The sequence below is a fragment of the Camelus dromedarius genome, chromosome 1 (genome assembly GCF_036321535.1).
Source record: "Camelus dromedarius isolate mCamDro1 chromosome 1, mCamDro1.pat, whole genome shotgun sequence".
NCBI lineage: Eukaryota > Metazoa > Chordata > Mammalia > Artiodactyla > Camelidae > Camelus > Camelus dromedarius.
Genome location: NC_087436.1, coordinates 116,766,375 through 116,785,128, shown reverse-complemented (window position 1 = coordinate 116,785,128; position 18,754 = coordinate 116,766,375). Strand labels below are relative to the sequence as shown.

General features: G+C 47.2%; 1 protein-coding gene across 3 annotated transcripts in view; it reads right to left on the bottom strand.

The window, feature by feature from the left end:
• The window catches only part of CLNK (cytokine dependent hematopoietic cell linker), a 184,028-nt gene that overhangs the window by 74,679 nt on the left and 90,595 nt on the right, over positions 1-18,754 (bottom strand). For all 3 annotated transcript variants that reach the window (XM_064488054.1, XM_064488057.1, XM_031437329.2), the window contains exon 3: positions 5,319-5,390. In XM_064488054.1, the coding sequence (XP_064344124.1) occupies positions 5,319-5,390 (72 nt within the window). The remainder of the gene's footprint in view (positions 1-5,318; positions 5,391-18,754) is intronic.

Here is an 18,754-nt window from a genome sequence, read left to right as displayed (position 1 = left end):
GTTTTAATTTTTAGAGGGTATTAAATTAAACTCCCCCCACCCTTGCTACCTGGGAGACCTGGGCGTGATGAAGTCGGCAGGGTGCATTTGCGCTCTTTTATCCATGGGAACAAAGTTTGGATAGTGTGCTATTCTGGTCCCATAGAGACGGGATTTGGTCCTGTCTCCAGGGTCAGGCTCCTGGCGTGGAGACCAGTTCCTCATCGCCCCCTCGAGTGTGGTGTGTGTGGTCCCCTCTGGGTCTCCCCAGGCACCTGCAGCTGGTCCAGAATGAGACAGCAAAACCCTTGGGAAAGAGGGTGATTTCACCCTGCCAGCCCTCCCCTCTCCCAAACCGCCAAGATGAACTGGCTCAGCGCCACACCTCACTTTAAGCCCTGCCCCTGAAATGCAAAGACGAGAATAAAATTCTCTAAGTTTTGGAAGATGACTGATGTTTTTAAGAGTTACTGAACTCATATTTCATATAGACTAGAAAGAGATGAAGATAGACATGAAGTTCCTAAAGGCACTCCCTCCTTCCCGCTCTTTGAACATCTATCTGCACCGTGTTGGGAACTGTGTACTTCGCATAAACCGTTTCAGCCAAACTTCCTAGCAATTCTTGTCGGACAGTGTCTTCATTTCAATTTGAGGGCTCTTGTGGGGTGTTTGTGCCTAACGGGACCACAAACTGGCCCTCTCATTTTGCAGATGGATTGACTGAGGCCCAGGTTGGCCTCACGGGGCGGTGGGGAGTGGATGGTGTCATGTTTTACACCCAGCCAGTCTGGTGGCAGGACCCCCCTGCTTCTCTCCCCCTCTCAGAGGGAGGTGGAGGGTTTGCATCAGGAAGCAGTGGGAGCTAAGGTTTAGGGATGCAGCTGAGAGCTCAGAGAGCGGGAACCTGAAAGATAAGCTAGGAGGACTGTATTGAAGGGTGAAAACAAAACTATTGGGCGGTTTGCTGGGTTGGACGGCAGACAGTGAACATATCGGAGCAGGATGCCTTGTCGTGCCTGGTTTAGCTCCAGGGGGCGGAGCAATGCCCGAGCCCACAGTCCGCTCCACGCTCTCTGTCCCTCGCCTGCTTGCTCTGTCTTCTCTCTCTTCTTTCTTCCGTCCTTCTCCTTCTGTTAAAAGTTTCTTTCCTCATCTATTTCAGGATCTCGTCTATGCCAGGCACTGGGAGTAGTACAAGCCAGCCGCATCCTGGAGCATCCTCCTGGGTCCTGACTTTATTCTCCCTCCTCCCCGCCCTTCTCCCTCCCCCTCTCTCAGCCATGTTTATTGAGCGTCTGCTACGTAGGAGCTCCTTGTAGACAACCCTGGAGGGCTGGCGGGACACCACTCTATTCCATGCACCCTCTGAGAGCACTTTGGACCCTCCGTACAGCTCTCAGCTAGTGAGATCTTTTGGGAAGACACTTTCCTGCACAGTGAGGGGGGCCAGAGGGAGCAGAAGTGATTCTTACGGCTCTCTCAGTGCCACAGGTGCCCAGGGCAGCTGGAGAACAGGTGGGGCCCGGGAGCAAAACCAGAGAAGTTAAGAGCCGACCAGCAACTCTAGCCGCCCATCCCGTCTCCTGAGACTCGGGTGTGCCTGGCCAGGAGGCTCGGCAGGGGGCCTCCTAGTGCACCGAATAGAACAGTGTGGCCGTCTCCTGGAGGACCGGCCTTCTGGGCCTGGAGAAATCACAGCCACCTGCACCTTGTCCCCTGGAGTTAACCAGTGCTGCAGCTGTTAGTGGAAGAAGGGAAAAATCGATAGTCGATGAGGTGAGGAATTGGGAAGGGTCTGAATGTGGAAAGCGTTAGGAAAGGCCCCGCCAGGAACGGGAAAGGAAACAGAGGCTGGCACTTGGAGCGGGAAGACATGGCTCAGAACCCTGGCTCTGCGAGTGGCTTGTAGGTGGACTTGGGAAAGCCCTCAGCCACCTGGCTTTTGGTCTCCTCCGTGCTCTGCTTCTGTCACCACATGTGCATGGTATCTTATGATCGGTTTCACCTGCCTTTCTGTGTTTGTCTCCACCATGGACTGAACATCTTGACGGCAGGAGCTCTGTCTTCTTCATTTTGATTCTCCTGGTCCCCCGCGTAGTGGTCTCTCCCAGGTGGGGATAGCATTCTCTCCCACCTCCCTCCTACTCTCTTGCACCCATCAGTCCCTATCTTATTTCTTCCTCCCCCAGCCCGTTTACGTGGACAGTAGGGGCTGAGTGAGCGTTGAGCGCAGAGGCTCTCACTTCGGCTCCAAAGCTTGCCTCTTGGTAAGGAGGCTGAATGCCGAGGCTCTCAGAGTTGAACGGGCATCACAGTCATTGGGAGGGCTTGTTTAGACCCAGGAGCTTGGACTCCAACACCCGAGTTTCTGAGTCAGCAGGTGGGGCCCGGGAACCTGCATTTCACGGTAGCTGCCAGGCGATGCTGACGCTGGCCCAGCGACCACGTCTAAGAGTCGCCGCCGTGAGGCTCCCCCATCGTGGATGTGGACCCTCCTCGCCGAAGTTTGACGCATACGCCCCGTCTTCACAGTGGAGAGTCTTGAGCAGATTCGTGACTCATAGGAAGAGAGAACAACATTCACGTGTGATAACTTAGACCCAGAAATGGCGCTTGATTTGACGTCAAACTGAATCCAAATCCAGCCATTACTAGTTCCCGGCTCTGTGACCAAAACACGTTGTCTCTCAGGCTCCCTTTGCTCATCGCTCAGATGAGAACAACAGCACCTACTTCAGAGAATTGCTGTGAGTCGGATGCCCGTGTTCTTCTCGTGGCGTCTGGCGCTTGTCAGGCGTTCAACTACTGATTTCAGTTTGGACTTGGTTGGAAAACCTCAGTCAGTGATCTCCTGTTGCTGGCCTCATGGGGACATGGCACGGAATAGAAGTGGGCCCTGGGGATTCAGGCAGATAAGTTCCATGGGACGTTCTAGGAAACACTCATCTCAGTGCTGTAGGTGGGGTGTGGTTAACAGGTGTGCGGCCATCCTGTCTTTCTCTTGATCGTCTCCCGGGCTGTCGCACCTGGGTGAAGCCCCAGCACTTAGCTTCCTGTTTTACTTTGTATGTTACCAGGAGGTCCGTGTGAGTTTGAGTTTGGGGGTGGGCGGGGGTGGATGGCTCTGCTGAGCCTGTCCCTACACCCACCGGGTGGCAGTACTGAGGGCAGCGGCATGGAGTGGCAGCGTTGTTTTAGAGCCTCGTAATAATAATGATGCCCACCGTTTACTGTGAACCACAACCAGCGAGTCAGCCTTGGGGAAGTTATTTACCATCTCTAGTCTGCACTGTTCTCTCCTGGAAAAGGCGAACTAGTAAGAGCGTGATGGCTAGAATCCAGGGAGATACATGTATTAAGCTCTTAAAATAGCTCCTAGCCCGTGGTGGGCACTCAGTGACCGATAACCTTAAAAATTTTTTTTCTTTATTTTGTATTTATTTTAAATTTTTTTGTTTTTTTGGGGGGGTAGGTAATTAAGTTTATTTATTTAGTTTAATGGAGGTACTAGGGATTGAACCCAGGATGTCATGCATGCTAAGCACATGCTCTACCACTGAGCTCTCCCCAGCCTTTGTGATTTATTGAGAACCTACTACGTGTCAGGCATGCTACAGAGGTCATGCGTTCATTACCCAAACATAGGAACTGCTTTAGGTTTGGGGGGTCAGTGGTGGGCAAGACCACCTCTTCTGAATTTTTTCAAATACCATTTCTAAAATTCACTAGGCACTGAAATGAAAATGGGCTTGTGTCGACAAGGTCACTCAGCCGGAGATTTCAATCCAGCCCTAGCAGACTCGTTCTGTTCTGCAGCAACACCCAGCAGTGACACCCTCCCTTCTCCATCATCATCAGACCCTGATAATTATAATTTGTGTGCAGAATGAATATATTGGTGTAATAGTTATTAAAGTAAGATAGTAGGTCAGATATGTTGTTTTCAGACATTTTGATTTGATTTATAGACCTCAGAAACAAATTTATATTCATATAATACTTCCATTATAAAATATGCAGTAGTACAGAGATTTGCATGTATCTGGGAGTTTTCTTCCTTTTTAATTTGAGTTTATAAATGGTTTGGAACAGGTTGCAGAAACATCGTCTGTTGCTCTTTTTAATATATCTTGAGCACACTGTGACACATCCTGAAATAATTTGCTTCAGAAAAAAACACCGCTCTCTCTCTCTGTTTTTTTTCCCCAAATGTAACTGTAAATATTACTTTGATGTATGTAATTGCTGCAACCATCTCCATTTGAAGGAAGACTTCTAACCCTTCCATCTCCCATCTCTTGCTATTGTCAAGAAATAAGAAAAACTGACTTAAAATGCATTATTCAAATCTATTTAATGTAAACATTGAATAAGTCTGAGAACAGCCACAAATTTTTCTTTGCTTAATGTAGTCTTGAAAATATTTCAAATATTCTGTTTTGCAGGCACTCACTTGCTCTGCTCAGGGAAAATATTTATTCAAGCACATCTTAGAATGCCGGGAAAGCTTCTTGTGCCTGGCATGCAGTAGGAACTGAACGGATGTCTGGCGATTGGCTTGAGTTGAAGTTCACTGGGAGGCAAGGATTGGTGCAACACGCAGAGATCCTTGGGTACCTCCGGATGCAGGGCTTGGCGAGGTGGTCTGGCTGGACACAGGGAGGCCCACACCCCTCTGAACAGCAGGCTGTTGCTCAGGATGAGACTTCAGTCAATGGCAGAGCTGGATCTGACTTCAGGATTGGTCTCTTGTCAATCATTTTGTCAAGTCAGTCCTCCTCCTGAGCTTTAAGTCATGACTGTGCACCCCTTGGAGTTAAGACTTTGCCTCTTGTCTCTGCCTGTTCAGGAGCCTGCGCGCGAAATAATGCCATAATTGCTCAAGAACTGTTTTGCTCAATTGAAGGACAAAAGAAACCAAATGGGCACATGGCTCCCTCTAGGCTCCTCACTTCTCAGACCTGGTGGTGAACCTGTGGTTTGATCCATCCATGATTCCTCAGTCAAATCGTTCAGCACCTGAAGAATGGAAGCTTCTCCCTTGGTGAATACCTCTTGGGCTGTTTAGAGGCCTGGGTGGGTGGTGGAAATAGCCCTGGCCTGAAACGCTGTGGACGCCCGGGGGCTCCTTAAAAACCTGTGCCTGCGTCACATGCATGCTCGACCCCCAGCGAGGCCCTTCTTGTTCTGGACCTTGGTCTCCGTGTAACTTCTAAGGTCACTGACAGCAATATAATTCTGCCACATTAACGTTGCATGTGTGCGTGCTGGTCAGTTTATTTGCCCCAGAATCAAAAATTTTACTCCTCTATTAATAAACAAGTAAATATTCTAACCTATTTTTCGGCAGAGCAACGTTCTGGAATTTCAAATCACTGGATCCTTCTTTTGTGGTTTTTCTATTGCCCCTGTGATGAAAGAAAATAGATTATAGTCAGGAAATAGCAAGGAGCTGGGGGAAAAAATTAATTAAGTGCATTCATTCATAGAAACAACCACCCAGTCAGATGTAAGTAATTAACATCTCACACGTAATTCCAAATCTCTCTTTGCATTTCCACTGGGCTTAAACAAAACCTGAGTTTAAAGTAACCCAATTACTTACATTTTTCTTTTTAATGTAAGAGCTTTATTTTACAAGGGGCCGCAGCGATGGGTAGAATGAGTGACCCCGTCAGGAAGAGGATGTGGGCACTCCCACATCAGCGGGGTCACTGTGGTACCCTCCTTAAACTCTCTGCATCTCTGTGACATTGCTCTGTACACCTGCTCCATCCTTATCTCATCTGTTCTCTGAGTCTGCCCTCTCCAGATCCTCACTACTTTTCAGGCAGGTCCAACAAAAGCCAGTTCTGTGTGGTTGAATCAACAGGTACTAATTGTTGTGAACAGTGTATGGTAGACACACCTACAAAAAGATATGCCTGTCTAGAAACTGTGAATTATTTGGGAAGAGGTACCATTAAGGTAAGATCATGAGCTGAGATCATCCTGGATTACAGTGGACCCTGTGTCCAAGGACAGGTGTTCTTAGAAGAGAAGACAGGAGGAGAAGATGTGGAAGAGAAGGGCATGTGAAGTCCCATGTGAAGATGGAGGCAGAGACTGGAGTGATGCGGTCAGAAGCCAAGAAACATCTGGGGTCCCCCAAAGCTGAAAGAGGCAGGGAAGGGTTCTTCTCTAGAGCCTTCAGAGAAAGCACAGCCTTCTGAATTGACCTCAAACTTCTGGGCTCCGGAACTGTGGAAGAATAAATTTCTATTGTTTTATGCCACCTGATTTATGGACATTGGTTATGATACCCCTGGGAAACTAACTCACAGAACATCTAACTTGTCCCAAGTTACAGAAAATGAATCAGACCCAGATCCCAAACAGGGCAATACAACAGGTGTAATGATAGAGAAAAACATATGGTCTAGAAGGAAAAGGGAAGAAGTGGGTTGAACCTTTAAGTGAGGGGTAGTCAAGGGAGACTTCTGCAGGGTGGTGAATGAGGACATGCAAGTACTTGGCAGACAGAGGACGCGGTGAGCTGGGAAGTGGGGAGTGAGGTGGGGCAAATTACTTTGAGAGTGAAAGATGCCTGCTCCGATCTACTCTGGTCATTTTCCTCCAACTTCTCACCTTTACCTGTGCTCCCAGGTACATCCAATATGGCGGGTACAGTCTGACCCGCACGGATAAGGAATTACCATTTCATCATGAAACTACGCTTCTTTTAATAAATTTACAGATCAAGTTCAGCTTTTTCCAGAAGCTGCTCATTCTACACACTCTTAGGGCAACTGCCGACTTCTGAGAAATCCTACAAATTGCTCCTAAGCCATAACTCTCTCTCAAGGACTTGTGCAGCTGGATTGCTGACTCCAAGATCGTGCATAATAATAATGTGGTGTATAGCATTATAGCTATAATGATCGTAACAACAGCTTGAAACTTAGATAAGATTCACAACTTACTGGTCTTTGCCGTTTCACACATATTAGTCCATCAGATCCTCCCAACAAACTTATGAGCCAGTCCTAGTCTGCCCTCAGCCCTGTTGAATTCATTTACTGCATGTTCAGCTCATGCTCTGTCTGCTAAGGAACTGCTACATGTTAGGTTCCTAGAGAAACACTCTGAGAGGGAGAAAGGGGTGCAGGAAGTACATTAGGGTGAGCTTCTGGAATCAGCCTCTGTGGAGGGAAGAGAAGGAAGCTGGATTGGGCAGGGGGAGGAGTTGGGCTGTGCTCTGAGATTGACAGGATGGCCTTCCAGACTGTCCCATGTTGTGGTGGGTGCAAGGCATCCTCTGTACTCCTGGGTGGACCAGTCAGTGGATGTGGGCGGCCCCAGGTGAGGCAACTCCACTCAACTAATTCCCGAAGAAGGTTGAGAGGGGCAGACTCACAAAGTCTAGTATTGGACTCCAACTCTTTAGAGAGTCTGAGGGCCCAAAGTCAAAATAGGTCTTGGCTGTAGTTTTCAGTAGGAGAGAATGAGAGAGAATGGACAGAGGTGGGAAGGAAGGATGGGGCCAAGGGCAGGATGGCCCTGAGGGCAGGTTGTCCCCTCAGAAGGAGTGGATGGGCAAGTCAGAGAGATGCTAGTCTCCGCGCAGTGTAATGTGGTGTGGATGCAAAGGTTCAGAGCGCTCACTGGTACTTGATCTGGATTTGAATCAGGTTCTGCCAGCTGAATAAGTGGTCAATCTATCTCATCATACCCATTTTCAGACAAGGAAGGGCAGAGTTACAATAACTCCCTCACATATTGAGTGCATGTTAGTGATCAGTCTCTGTTATCTAGTACCCAATTCTACTCAAAATAATCAAAGAATACCAGAGATAGACAACCAGTAGCAATGAGAAGGACAGCTGATAATTAAAGTACTTCACCCAGGCCAAAAGTGTGCATTATCATCTCAGTTTTTGTGGGTCAGGAATCCAGGCATGACTTTGCTGGAGCCTCCATTTTATGATCTGTGTTGAGATCAGAGTGTCAGCCAGAGCTGAGGGCTCATCTGAAGCTTAACTGGGGAAGGATCTGGTTCTGAGCACGTGCGATTGCCGTCAGGGGCTAGTTTCTTATGGCCTGTTGGACTGAGAGCCTCACTCCCTGCTGTGTGTTGGGTGGAGGATGTCCTCAGTTCCTTGCCACATGGGCCTCCCTAATATGGCCGCTTGCTTTATCAAAGCAAGCAAACCACGAAGACAAGGGGAAAGTGGTAATCTTATGTAATGCAATTACAGAAATGACATATTGCCAATTGTGCCATGTCCGACTGTTTAGAAGCAGTCACAGGTCTCGCTTGCAAGGAAGAGGGCGTGGATTACACAGGGAGGAGCATGGGTAACAGGCAAAGAGGTACTGGGGGCCATTGGAGTGTCTGTCTGCCATGCATTTTGCTCACTCATTGTGTGTGAGTAGAGATGACACTTGAGTAACATCCAGAAGGTGTTTGGCAAACCTACAAACCACATCAGCTAGTCTTTCTGCAGCCTGTTTTATAACCTTCCACGACTCCTGAAAATGTCGGGCCAATTTTCAAAAGTTTTGCAGACAATTCCAGAAGAGCCTGGAAAATACACAACAAACTTGTTCTCCAACTCTTTGCTCTTGCATGTGAGGGGCCGTTATAATCATTTTTTTACAGAAGGATGCTGTACTTCTAGCTTCCCTAAAAGGGTCACCACATTGGTTGTCACAGATAACTGCTCCGAGTGCTTGATAACTGATTTGTTCATTCCATTCGGTCCTTCAGCTGTCTGGGTGGTATATGCAAACTTCCTTGAAGTTGTGTTATTTAGCTTCCTCTAAGCCTAGGAGATGTTTAACATGCTCCCTGAGCATCTGAGAAAAGCCCAGGTCCCTGGGTTTTTGACACGCCATTGCCTGGATGATGGCTACTTTTATGTGCTTGCTCTGCTGAACCCAGAAAACGTGAAGGACATGCACAGCCTTCTTGCCATAGAGTTTTTTTTTTTTTTTTAAGTTTGAATTTGAAGACATTCACAAGGGCACATTTTCTCAAGCTCACGAAGCCTCATCATTCTTTCCCTCCTATCTTGCGTTTTTAGATTGATTGACTGGTACATGAAGACTTGAGCCAGTGACCTTCCTAGAGGAACTTGAAAGGAACATCCACTCATTAACAAATGGATCTCAATGAGATGTTTTAATTGCTGTCTCTCACTGACTCGTGCCTCTGTGATGACCAATTTTCTGGGTCAACTTGTCTAGGCTATGGTGCCCAGTTGTTTGGTCAAAAACTAGTCTAAATGTGGCGGAGATGGTATTTCTTAGAGGCGATTAGCATTTAAATCAGTAGACTTGGAGTGAAGCAGATGACCCCACAGTGTGGGTGGGCCTCACCCAATCAGTTGAAGACCTTAAACACAAATACCTAGGTTTTCCTTCTTGAAGAAGGAATTCTGCCTTAAGACAACAACATAGAAACCCTGCCTCAGGTGCCAGCCCACTGTCTCATGGAATTTGGATTCAAGACTGCAGCATCAACACTTCCCTAAATCTCTAGCCTGCTCCCCTGCCCTGTAGTTTTCAGACTTGTCAGCTCCCACAATCGTGTGACCCAATTTATTAAAATAGGTCTCTCTCCATATATATGAATATATATTCATATATATATTTATATGTATATATATAAATACATATATGTATTCTTTTGGTCTGTTTTTCTGGAGAACCTCAACTCAAATACCTCTAATTTAATCCTCACAACAACCCTGCACATCTGACTATCATGTTCTCCTACTTTGCAAGGACTTAGGACCCCAGTCATGGAAGTCCGAGAAATTTTGGTGTAGAACCTGTTCCTTTATTGAACAGATGCCACGGAAAACAGATATTCCACTCTGTGAGGAACGGGGAAAGATGTACACACAGAAGACCTTTTGTCCTGAAGGTCTAGAACTGAGCAAGGTTTGAGTCAGTTTCTGCTGAGGAGACTTAAGCGCAGGGACATGGGAGATGGTCCTGTCAGGTGGCCGTGGCCCCCACGGTGGGACATCCTCTCCCTGCTTGTTGCCTGAGCCAGGGTGGAATCTGAGCTGTCCGTGAAGACAGTGTGCGCTGCTGTCTACGGGATGTGGTCTAATCGCCGATCTGGGTTGTTGCAGTAAATCCACGCTGAGATATCTCACAGGAAGCCACCTTTGCTGGAGAGCAAATGCTGGTGATAAGGCAGGGTTTCCAGCCTTGCTCAGGGAAGGGGATTCAGCCTTGTGTCTGGACACACAGGGAGGCCACAGCACACCGCATCTGGAGATGGTCCTGCCCTGCCTGAGTACATAGGGCATGTGTAGCAGAAAGAGAGGGAAATGGACCAGATGCAAGACAGACTTATATTCCCAAGCAGCTTCAGTGCTGGGGCCATTGCTCAGAGCCTCCCGTCTGTCTTGTCCAGTATCTCCCATTTATAGCCACAACCCTGGACAATAATTCTGGTGACAGCCAGCTAGCGTGGAAGGCAAGTTTGGTCCTGTGACTTTCGGGTTAGAGCTAGGGTTCAAGCCCTAACTATTTCACTGCCTCATTATGTTATCTCAACCACGTTACTTAACCACTCTGAACCCTGGTCATGGTTCTACCATGTGTAAAATTAGAGGGTGCGACAGGTTGGCGTTTTCCACGAGACATCATTACTGAGTGTATCCTGAACACTTTCCTGTCACTGCATTAAAAGGAGGGGAATAAGAGTCTTGATTCAAAAGCAGCTGAAAGTCTTGTGGCAAAGTCCTAAAAGCCACATTATAAGGAAGGGTGTATCTAAGTAACAGGCTTTGAGGACTTGGTGGCAGGAAGATGAATTAACTTCAGGGTCCTGTGCTCACTGGAGCCCCCTCGATCTTCCACCTGGATCCCAAGAGCTCCTTAACTGGTCTCCTGGACATCAGTCTCTTTCTACTCAAAGATCCCCTGCAATTTTGTGTCTGCCATCATTTCAACTCTTCAATTTTGTTTTACAAACCTATATTCCAGGCAAACTGAACTTCTTGCTTGGCTGAAACACAGCACATCGAAATTCTCTTTGTCCGTGTGGTTTCCTCTGCCTGTGATCCGCTTCTCTTTTCTTCTTCTCTTTCCACATCCTCCACATCATCAAACCCTCTGCTCTTCTGAGCCTGGCACAGATGCCATCTTTTCCAATCATCTTTCCCAAACATGTCTAGGTACATGTCCTATGTCCCTCTGTGAGCTAGAACGGTGCTCACTCTCTATCTTGGTGGAAGGCAGCCATGTTTCCTAAGCCCCCACCCCATCCTCCTGTATCCTCTTTGACAGCTCCTATAAGGCTCTGCCTCATGGTCTGGGGAAGAAAATCCTCTCAAACTCAAGTCCTTTCCTGAACTGAATTGAAATTGGGCAGTGGACTCTGGGGCCATCCTCAAGTCAAATATTTATTGAGTAGCTGCTATGTGCTGGATGTTGTCTTATGCCTGGGGACACGGGCGACAAGACACAAAAGGTCTTAGCCTCGTGAAGCTGGCAGCCTGTGAGCGGGAACCAAGCTACTGAGCAAGACGCTCACCTCCTCTGCCTTTTCTTTCTCCCCACGGCTTCCTGTCTTTGTTTACTTCTGATTTGAATGGCTACCTGATTTCAGGACAGTCCGCCTGGCTCTGCCTTGTTTCCTTCTGATGGTGAACTGCCTGTGGATTTGTGCCTGGCTAGGACGTAGCCCTGGCCAGCTCCCTCTGGACTCCTTCGGGCCCCTGGGCTCCGCCTGGGCTGTGATTCCTCCTCCTGATTCCCTGGACTCAGAGAGAGGCTCTGCGTTCTCGGATGAGATGAATCAGGCTTCCATTTTTAGGAATTGCCACCTGCGTGGTCATCATCGGTGCGTGCACCTCCCATCAAAACTCTGAATTCCTGTATTCCCCTCATGCAGACTCGGAGCAGAGGATGTATTTGTGCCTGAGAAGATCCAGGTACAGAGGCCGGCGTCTCTCCAGGGAATTACTGATTCTCGTTTATCAAGGCAGAAAATGGGCCCGGAACACTCTAGCGCAGACAGCTCTGCCTCTGGGTTGCAGGTGCAGAGTGGGAGGGTGGGGGTGTCTGACTTTAACTCTTTGCTTTCCCAGAGTTGTAGCCTCAAAGAGTCCCAGAGCACGGGGCTTCACGGAAAGATGGGCATCCTCTGCTTGAACCTGTTAATTTTACTGATGAGAGAGCCTGCACCAGGTACGCGAGGTGACTTGCCCGCCCTGACCAGGTGCTGACGGGGGAGGGGGGGGCCCTGGCCCAGCTCCCGGCTCCAGGTGTGATGCCTGAGGTCCCTGTCACTTGGCCCTGGCTTCCCCAGTGCTTGTCTTCTAATTAAGGCTCTTTGTCTGCCTTCAAAATAAATTCCTTTTTTCTTTTTAATCTTCTTGAGGACAGAAAGACAAAAGAAAGATAACCTAATTTAGAAAACAAGACAGTAATCCTGAATCCTTTTATGTTCAAGTTTCAAGAAACCCCATGAAGTCTTTTTTCTTTCTTTCTTTTTTGTTGTTGTTTAAATTTTGATTCAGCAAAAGGAAACAAATGAACCAAAAAATAGAAGCCTTCCATATCACCTTTTCAAATGCTTTCTCCTTTTCTTCCCCGTCTGTCTTGACTGTCAGGGGATGTAGCTCCTAATAGGCCATCGATGTATGTAACGAGCGAATATAATAAAAACAGTGAATTACCCTTTTCATAGGTCCTTAGATGTATTCATAGTGGAATTTAAAATTTATAGATGGTCATGCCTGAAAGATTCTGGATGTGTGATCGAAAACAACATAAAAAAAGCAATATGTTTACCTTTTAAAAACTCTCAGAACAATAACCTGATTTGTGCCTGGTTGGTACACACTCCATAAAAACCCAAGAGTAAAAGGGACTTGATGGGCCTTCTTCTGTGGTCTGGGGAGCGCCAGGGAGGGACCTCGTGCTTAGAGTGCAGAGAATGAGGGCCCCCAAGACAGTATCCTTTCCCCCGTCTCCTGGGCCAACACTTCCTGACTCCAGAAAGTCCAAAGAAAGGAAGGGAAATCAAGGCAGGGAAGGGAAATGAGAAGAGAAAAGGGAAGGTCCCCGAAGGTGCCAGCTCCCGGGCTTGAATCCACCTCTCTGCTCTGCAACCTGCAGCATCTTCTCAGCAATCTCTCCCCTTCAATCCACGCCACCTCGCATCTCCCTCAATCCTTCCGCCATATTGCAGCTGGGTCCGTGTTCTAAAATCTGGGGTTTCCACTGCCTGCAGTTATAGTCCATGTTCGGAATATGGCACACATGAAGGAAAGGGACTTCCATGGTCTGGTCCCTGACCTTCTCTCCACGGTTCTCTCTCTACAGCCTCCACTTTGCACCCTCATGGCAACCATCCGTGGCCTGCCCCCTGTGAGCCTGGTCCCTCCAATCCTGTCTGTATGCAGAGCAAACAGCATTGATATCATTCCCAACTTCCCAGAAGTCCACAGACTAACACCTAGTGCAAGCTCTCTTACCCGGACACACCTTGTTTTATCCTATCAGCAACTGAGTGATGAGGAGCCTGCGCGCATCTCTCAGTGAAAAGAGAGCATCACTGGGCATCTGTGTTTCCAGCTCTTAGTACGAAGCCCCGCCCACAGGAAGGGCTCAACACAGGCTGGAGTGATGTGACAGAGCAGAGCTTCAACACCAGGTCCGTCCAACATCATGGTCCTGATGAAGCAGGAGCTTGAAATCAGGGATAGTGGACAAATTGACCTAAAATACAACTTAGTGTGTCGTTTTTCTCACTTCTTCCTGTTGATATCTTACACTTTTCAGATGGGGAAAAAGAAACCCAGAGACACCAAACATATTGCCTGTGGCCACACAGCAGTAAGTGCCCAGGCTGGGGTTCAGTACCAGGCCTGTCTGACTCAAAGGCCACTTCTTTCTACTGCGTCATGCCAGGTTTCATGGAAATGGGGCGAGACCAGGATTCCAGGCTGACCCCGGAGCTTACATGCCGTCCTTTGTACCCCGTTGCTTTCCCACCTTGATAAGCTCTGAGCCACAGCAGGACTAGCTTAACATATTGCCTGGTGACGGTGGTTTTCAAAGCACTTATCAAAAGATAATCAGAGTGGGAAAGCCAGGGTTGAATCTAGTCATTATAACACATCCTCATATCCGTGCTTCCCAGGGACTCTTCAATGGCATCACTTGGCATGGGGTGGGGGGTGTTTAGATTTTGCTATGTTTTGAGAACATTGTGAGAATTAAATGAGACAATGCATGCAAAATGCTTTGTGCTTGAATATACTAGGTGCTCAGTAAATGTTTGGGCTGGAAATCTTTCTCAAAGTTAATTCAACAACACATTTTTTTTTTCTCTTAGTGCCCAGGATAGGACAGGGACTGTTCTTGGTGTTGGAATACATCAGTGAACAAAATAAAGGTTCCTACCTCCCATGGAACAAAACAGACAGGTGTCTCTATCCTTGGGGGAGGGAAAGCCAAAAATCATGATAGACAGAAAGATGCGTGGACAGGTGTTACTGTTTCCGTGGGCTGGTCAAGGTGGGCCTCACGGAGAAGGTGTGAGCAGGGAGAAGCCATCGTGGGTGTCAGCTCTGGGGTGTCTGCAGGAAGAGCATCCAGACTCAGGGGCGAAAGCCTGAAAGCAGAGGTAGGGCTGAGCAGCTGGGTCAAGGTGAGGAGGTAGGCATGGCTGAACAGGAGTGAGTGTGGGGATAGATCGGGAACACTCATCCAAGGGCTTTTGGGGGAGTGAGGGTGGATGGAGGGAGGGCTGCAGACATCAGGAAGCTTAGACTTAGGCTCCAAATCATCGTGAAGCCACGGCAGGGCCTCTGACAGAGGAACACAGTAATGCGCAGTGTTTCTGAAGGGTTTCCCTGACTGCTATGTGGAGAATACTTACATCATGGGTGAATAAGGTAAGAGCAGGGGACATTTTGGGACGCTACTGCAGTAGCATGGGCAGGTGCCAGCTGGACCTGGGGTCTCCGGGATGGCAGCGGGTGGGGCCAGGGGAGTTGTTATTATCCGAGTAACAACGGCTGAAACTCTGGAGTGGTCTCCTGTATCACCTCCCCCAACTCTGCCCACAGGCTTAACCTCTCCTTAATGCTGGTTCCCCTGGAAACCACAGAAAAGCAATTTTTCCAGCATTTCATGTTTTCCTCTGTTCTGTCTTGCCTTGTTTATTCGAATACTTGGCTTGGTCTGATATCACAGGCTGCTGGAGATGTTCGGCCCCACTGGAGCCCAGACCAAGCTGTGCTTAGGAATCCAGAGGCAGCAGAGAGCCAGGGGGCTGAGCAGATGCCTGGGATGCCCAGGCCGTCCTCACTGGCTGGCGACTGCCACACGGGCTGGAGAATGACAGGGCCAGGCTAGCGGTCCTAACCTGGCCTCTGCCTCATGATGTGTTTGGCATCTTTGGACCTTAACTTCTCCAGCTGCAGAGTAAGAATTCAGATGAGTTGAATACTAAGGTTCTTTTGGCTCTAACTTCAATGGATTCAGTGATTAAATTTTCTCCCCAGCAGATGCCTGGGTGAGATGTTGGCAGGGGCCTGGTGATAGGGGCTTTTTGTGGGGTACCAGACATCCTGGATGGATGGTATGTAGCACTTTGATGAGTGGCTAAAATAAGGGTAAACGTTATCATTATGAAGGTGCCTGGGGTATGTGAGCTTGTTCACGTAGAGTCCTGGAGCTGAGTCATCTTCCCTGCTCTGCAGGCATTTCTGATACTGCTGTGCGCCCGGGAGTCCCCATCAGTAGACCCCGACTTGGCACAGATCTCTTTTCATCCAGAAGGTTGCACATTGTGGGAGATAAGAGTGTGCGCTTTGGAATAGGCTAAGTGGCAATGCCTGCTTTTCAGCCAAGCCATCCAGCTCCTCCCTAGTCGGAGTGTGGTCCCTGGACTATTGGCTGGCTAGAAATGCAAACTCCCAGGCCCCACCCCAGCCCTACAGAACCAGAATCTGCATTGTGACAAGAGGCCATGGGATCTGCGTGCACTTCAAGTGGTATAGGTATAATGTGACCTTGGATAAGTGACCTGATTTTCCCCATCTGCAAAAGGAAGCCAATAAAACACTTCCTTCATAGAACTGTCATGAGAATCCAATGAGTTAATCCTTGAAAAGCCTTGTTACTTACTATTGTATGTTACGTGTGTGCAGTCTCTAATCAGAGCGGTCCTGTGGTCACTGTTAGCTCTGGGTGCAGTAATGACAGAACTCAGAAGCGTGAATGGAAGCCAGTGCTGCTCTCCACGCACCTGCTCCAGGTATGGGACCCTGGGGTGTATGATGGGGCAGACTAGCGTGCGAACTCCTGGTTACTGAGCAGGTGTACTGTCTCATGATGGTGCTGGTCACTTTATCAACCTTCATAGTGATGCTACGATAAAGGTATGACCATCCCCACTTTACAACAAAGGGATGAGTCTTGAGGGCCACTTGCCCAAGGTCAAGTGGTAACTGTCAGCGTTCAGAGAAAGTCCCAAGTCTTTTAACAGAAAGCAGCAATGACCTATGACAGGGGCCTTCAACCTCAGACCTGCATGGGGTGGGGGCAGGGCTTCCCGGGGTTAACAGTGGTGTGCTGGGCTCGGCTCAGACTACTCAGCAGAGCTGATGGTTAAAATGTCAGGCATTCTGAGAGCCAGTAGTTAAACACAGTCTTTTGAAAAATTTAAATAAAATTACAATTGAATACAGATATTAAAACAAAGTTAATACATACTCAAAATGCATCACTTCTGAACTGTTTTACTACATTTTGCTGTTACCTAAGATCTTGGTGCTGTTTTTGTCTGCTGTATCTGTTTGATGGGAAAATGCTGCTGTGCATTTCATGACCTCACATCAGTGCTGACTTTGGCCACAGTGGGAGCACTTATACCACATATATTGGCACATGCTACAGATCAGGATTTGATTTATTGCTTTGTCGATAGACTAACTTAAGAAAGTGATAGAAGAAATATTAATAAAGCAGATTTAATTTAAAAGTGAGTCATGTCTTGGAAACAACCTAAATGTCCATTGATAGATACTAGATAAAGATGCTGTATATACATATACACACACACACACATATATATATTATATATGTATATACATATATATACACATTATATATGTATATGCATCTATACACACACACACACACACACACACACACACACAAAATGGAATATTACTTAGCTGTAAAAAAGAATAAAAATAATGCCATTTGCAGCAACACGGATGGACCTGGAGAGCGTCACCCTAAGTGAAGTAAGCCAGAAAGAGAAAGAAAAATACCACGTGATATCACTCATATGTGGAATCTTAAAAAAAAGACAGAAATGAACTTATTTGCAGAACAGAAACAGACTCACAGACATAGAAAACAAACGTATGGTTACCAGGGGGAAAATGGGGAGGGAAGGGGTAAGTCGGGAGTTCGAGACTAGCAAATACTAACAACTATAAATAAAATAGATAAACAACAAGTTTATTCTGTACAGCACAGGAAACTATATTCAATATCTTGTAGTAACCTGTAATGGAAAAGAACATGAAAACAAGTATGTGTACGTATGTGTGTGACTGAAACGTTATGCTATACACCAGAAATTGACACAACACTGTACACTGACTATACGTCAATTTGAAAAATGCGCTGCAGAATTATAATCAAAAAAGAACACATCTGTTTATGTATAAATGAACCACTTGCTCTACAGCAGAAATTAACACACCATTGTAAATCGACTATGATTCAATACAAGAACGAGTCATGTCTGTAGTTGTACCGTTGTGAATAGCACGAAACCTGAGGTGCTATTTTCCAGCCTTCAAAACTAATTTGTGACTCAGCAGAGAAGCTGCTTACATCACCGATGGACCAGTGAAGTTCTGGCACATGCCTTTGTGGTTTCAGTTCTATTTTACTCATCGATAGAAAGGAAAATATCCATCTGCTGAACTCAAATGAACTGAACCCTTGTCAACTGCAACCAGAGGTTGGCTAGGGACATGAGTTCAGCAAAAATCAGTGAAATCATTCTGTGAGAATCAGTTGGGTACCTGAAATTTTTTTATAAAGAATACTGGATATTTCATTATTATCTGAATGGTATGCCACACATCTTTAGATCAGTAAAATTCATAACAAACTTGTGTACCTATCTAAGCATACCTTTCCTTCATCTCCAGGGAGCTATATGACAAATATTTACTAAAATTTACCAGCCCATTACTGGCTAACCCCCTGAACCACTGCCATTTACAGTATCCTGAGGCAGAATGAGCTCAGTTTAGGTGCCAGAAACATCTGTAATTAGATCCTGGGCTTCAGCCTGAGGCACTGATTTTACTGCTCTGAGCCACATGCTTCTCATCTCTGAAGTGGGAACAGTAATAATGCCTTGGCAGATGGGATGTGAAGCTGGGTACCCCGGAAAAGTTAACTCTATTCTGCTTTCAAGTGTAGGAACAGAAAAGGAACACAGTCCCACAGAATGATGCAGCCCTGCTCCCCTCCCCCGGCCCAAAGTGGGTGGAAATCAGTGGGTCTCCTTATCCCCTCCCTAATACACTTTAGTTAATTTATTTTGGCAGAGGGGGAGTTAAATTAGGCTTGTTTATTTTTGGAGGATGTACTGGGGACCGAACCCAGGACCTTGTGCTTGCTAAGCATGCACTCTACCACTTGAACTATACCCTCCTCATATACTGATGGCCTCCTTACCCCTCCCTAATATGCTGATGGCATCAGTCCTCGTTTTGCTAAT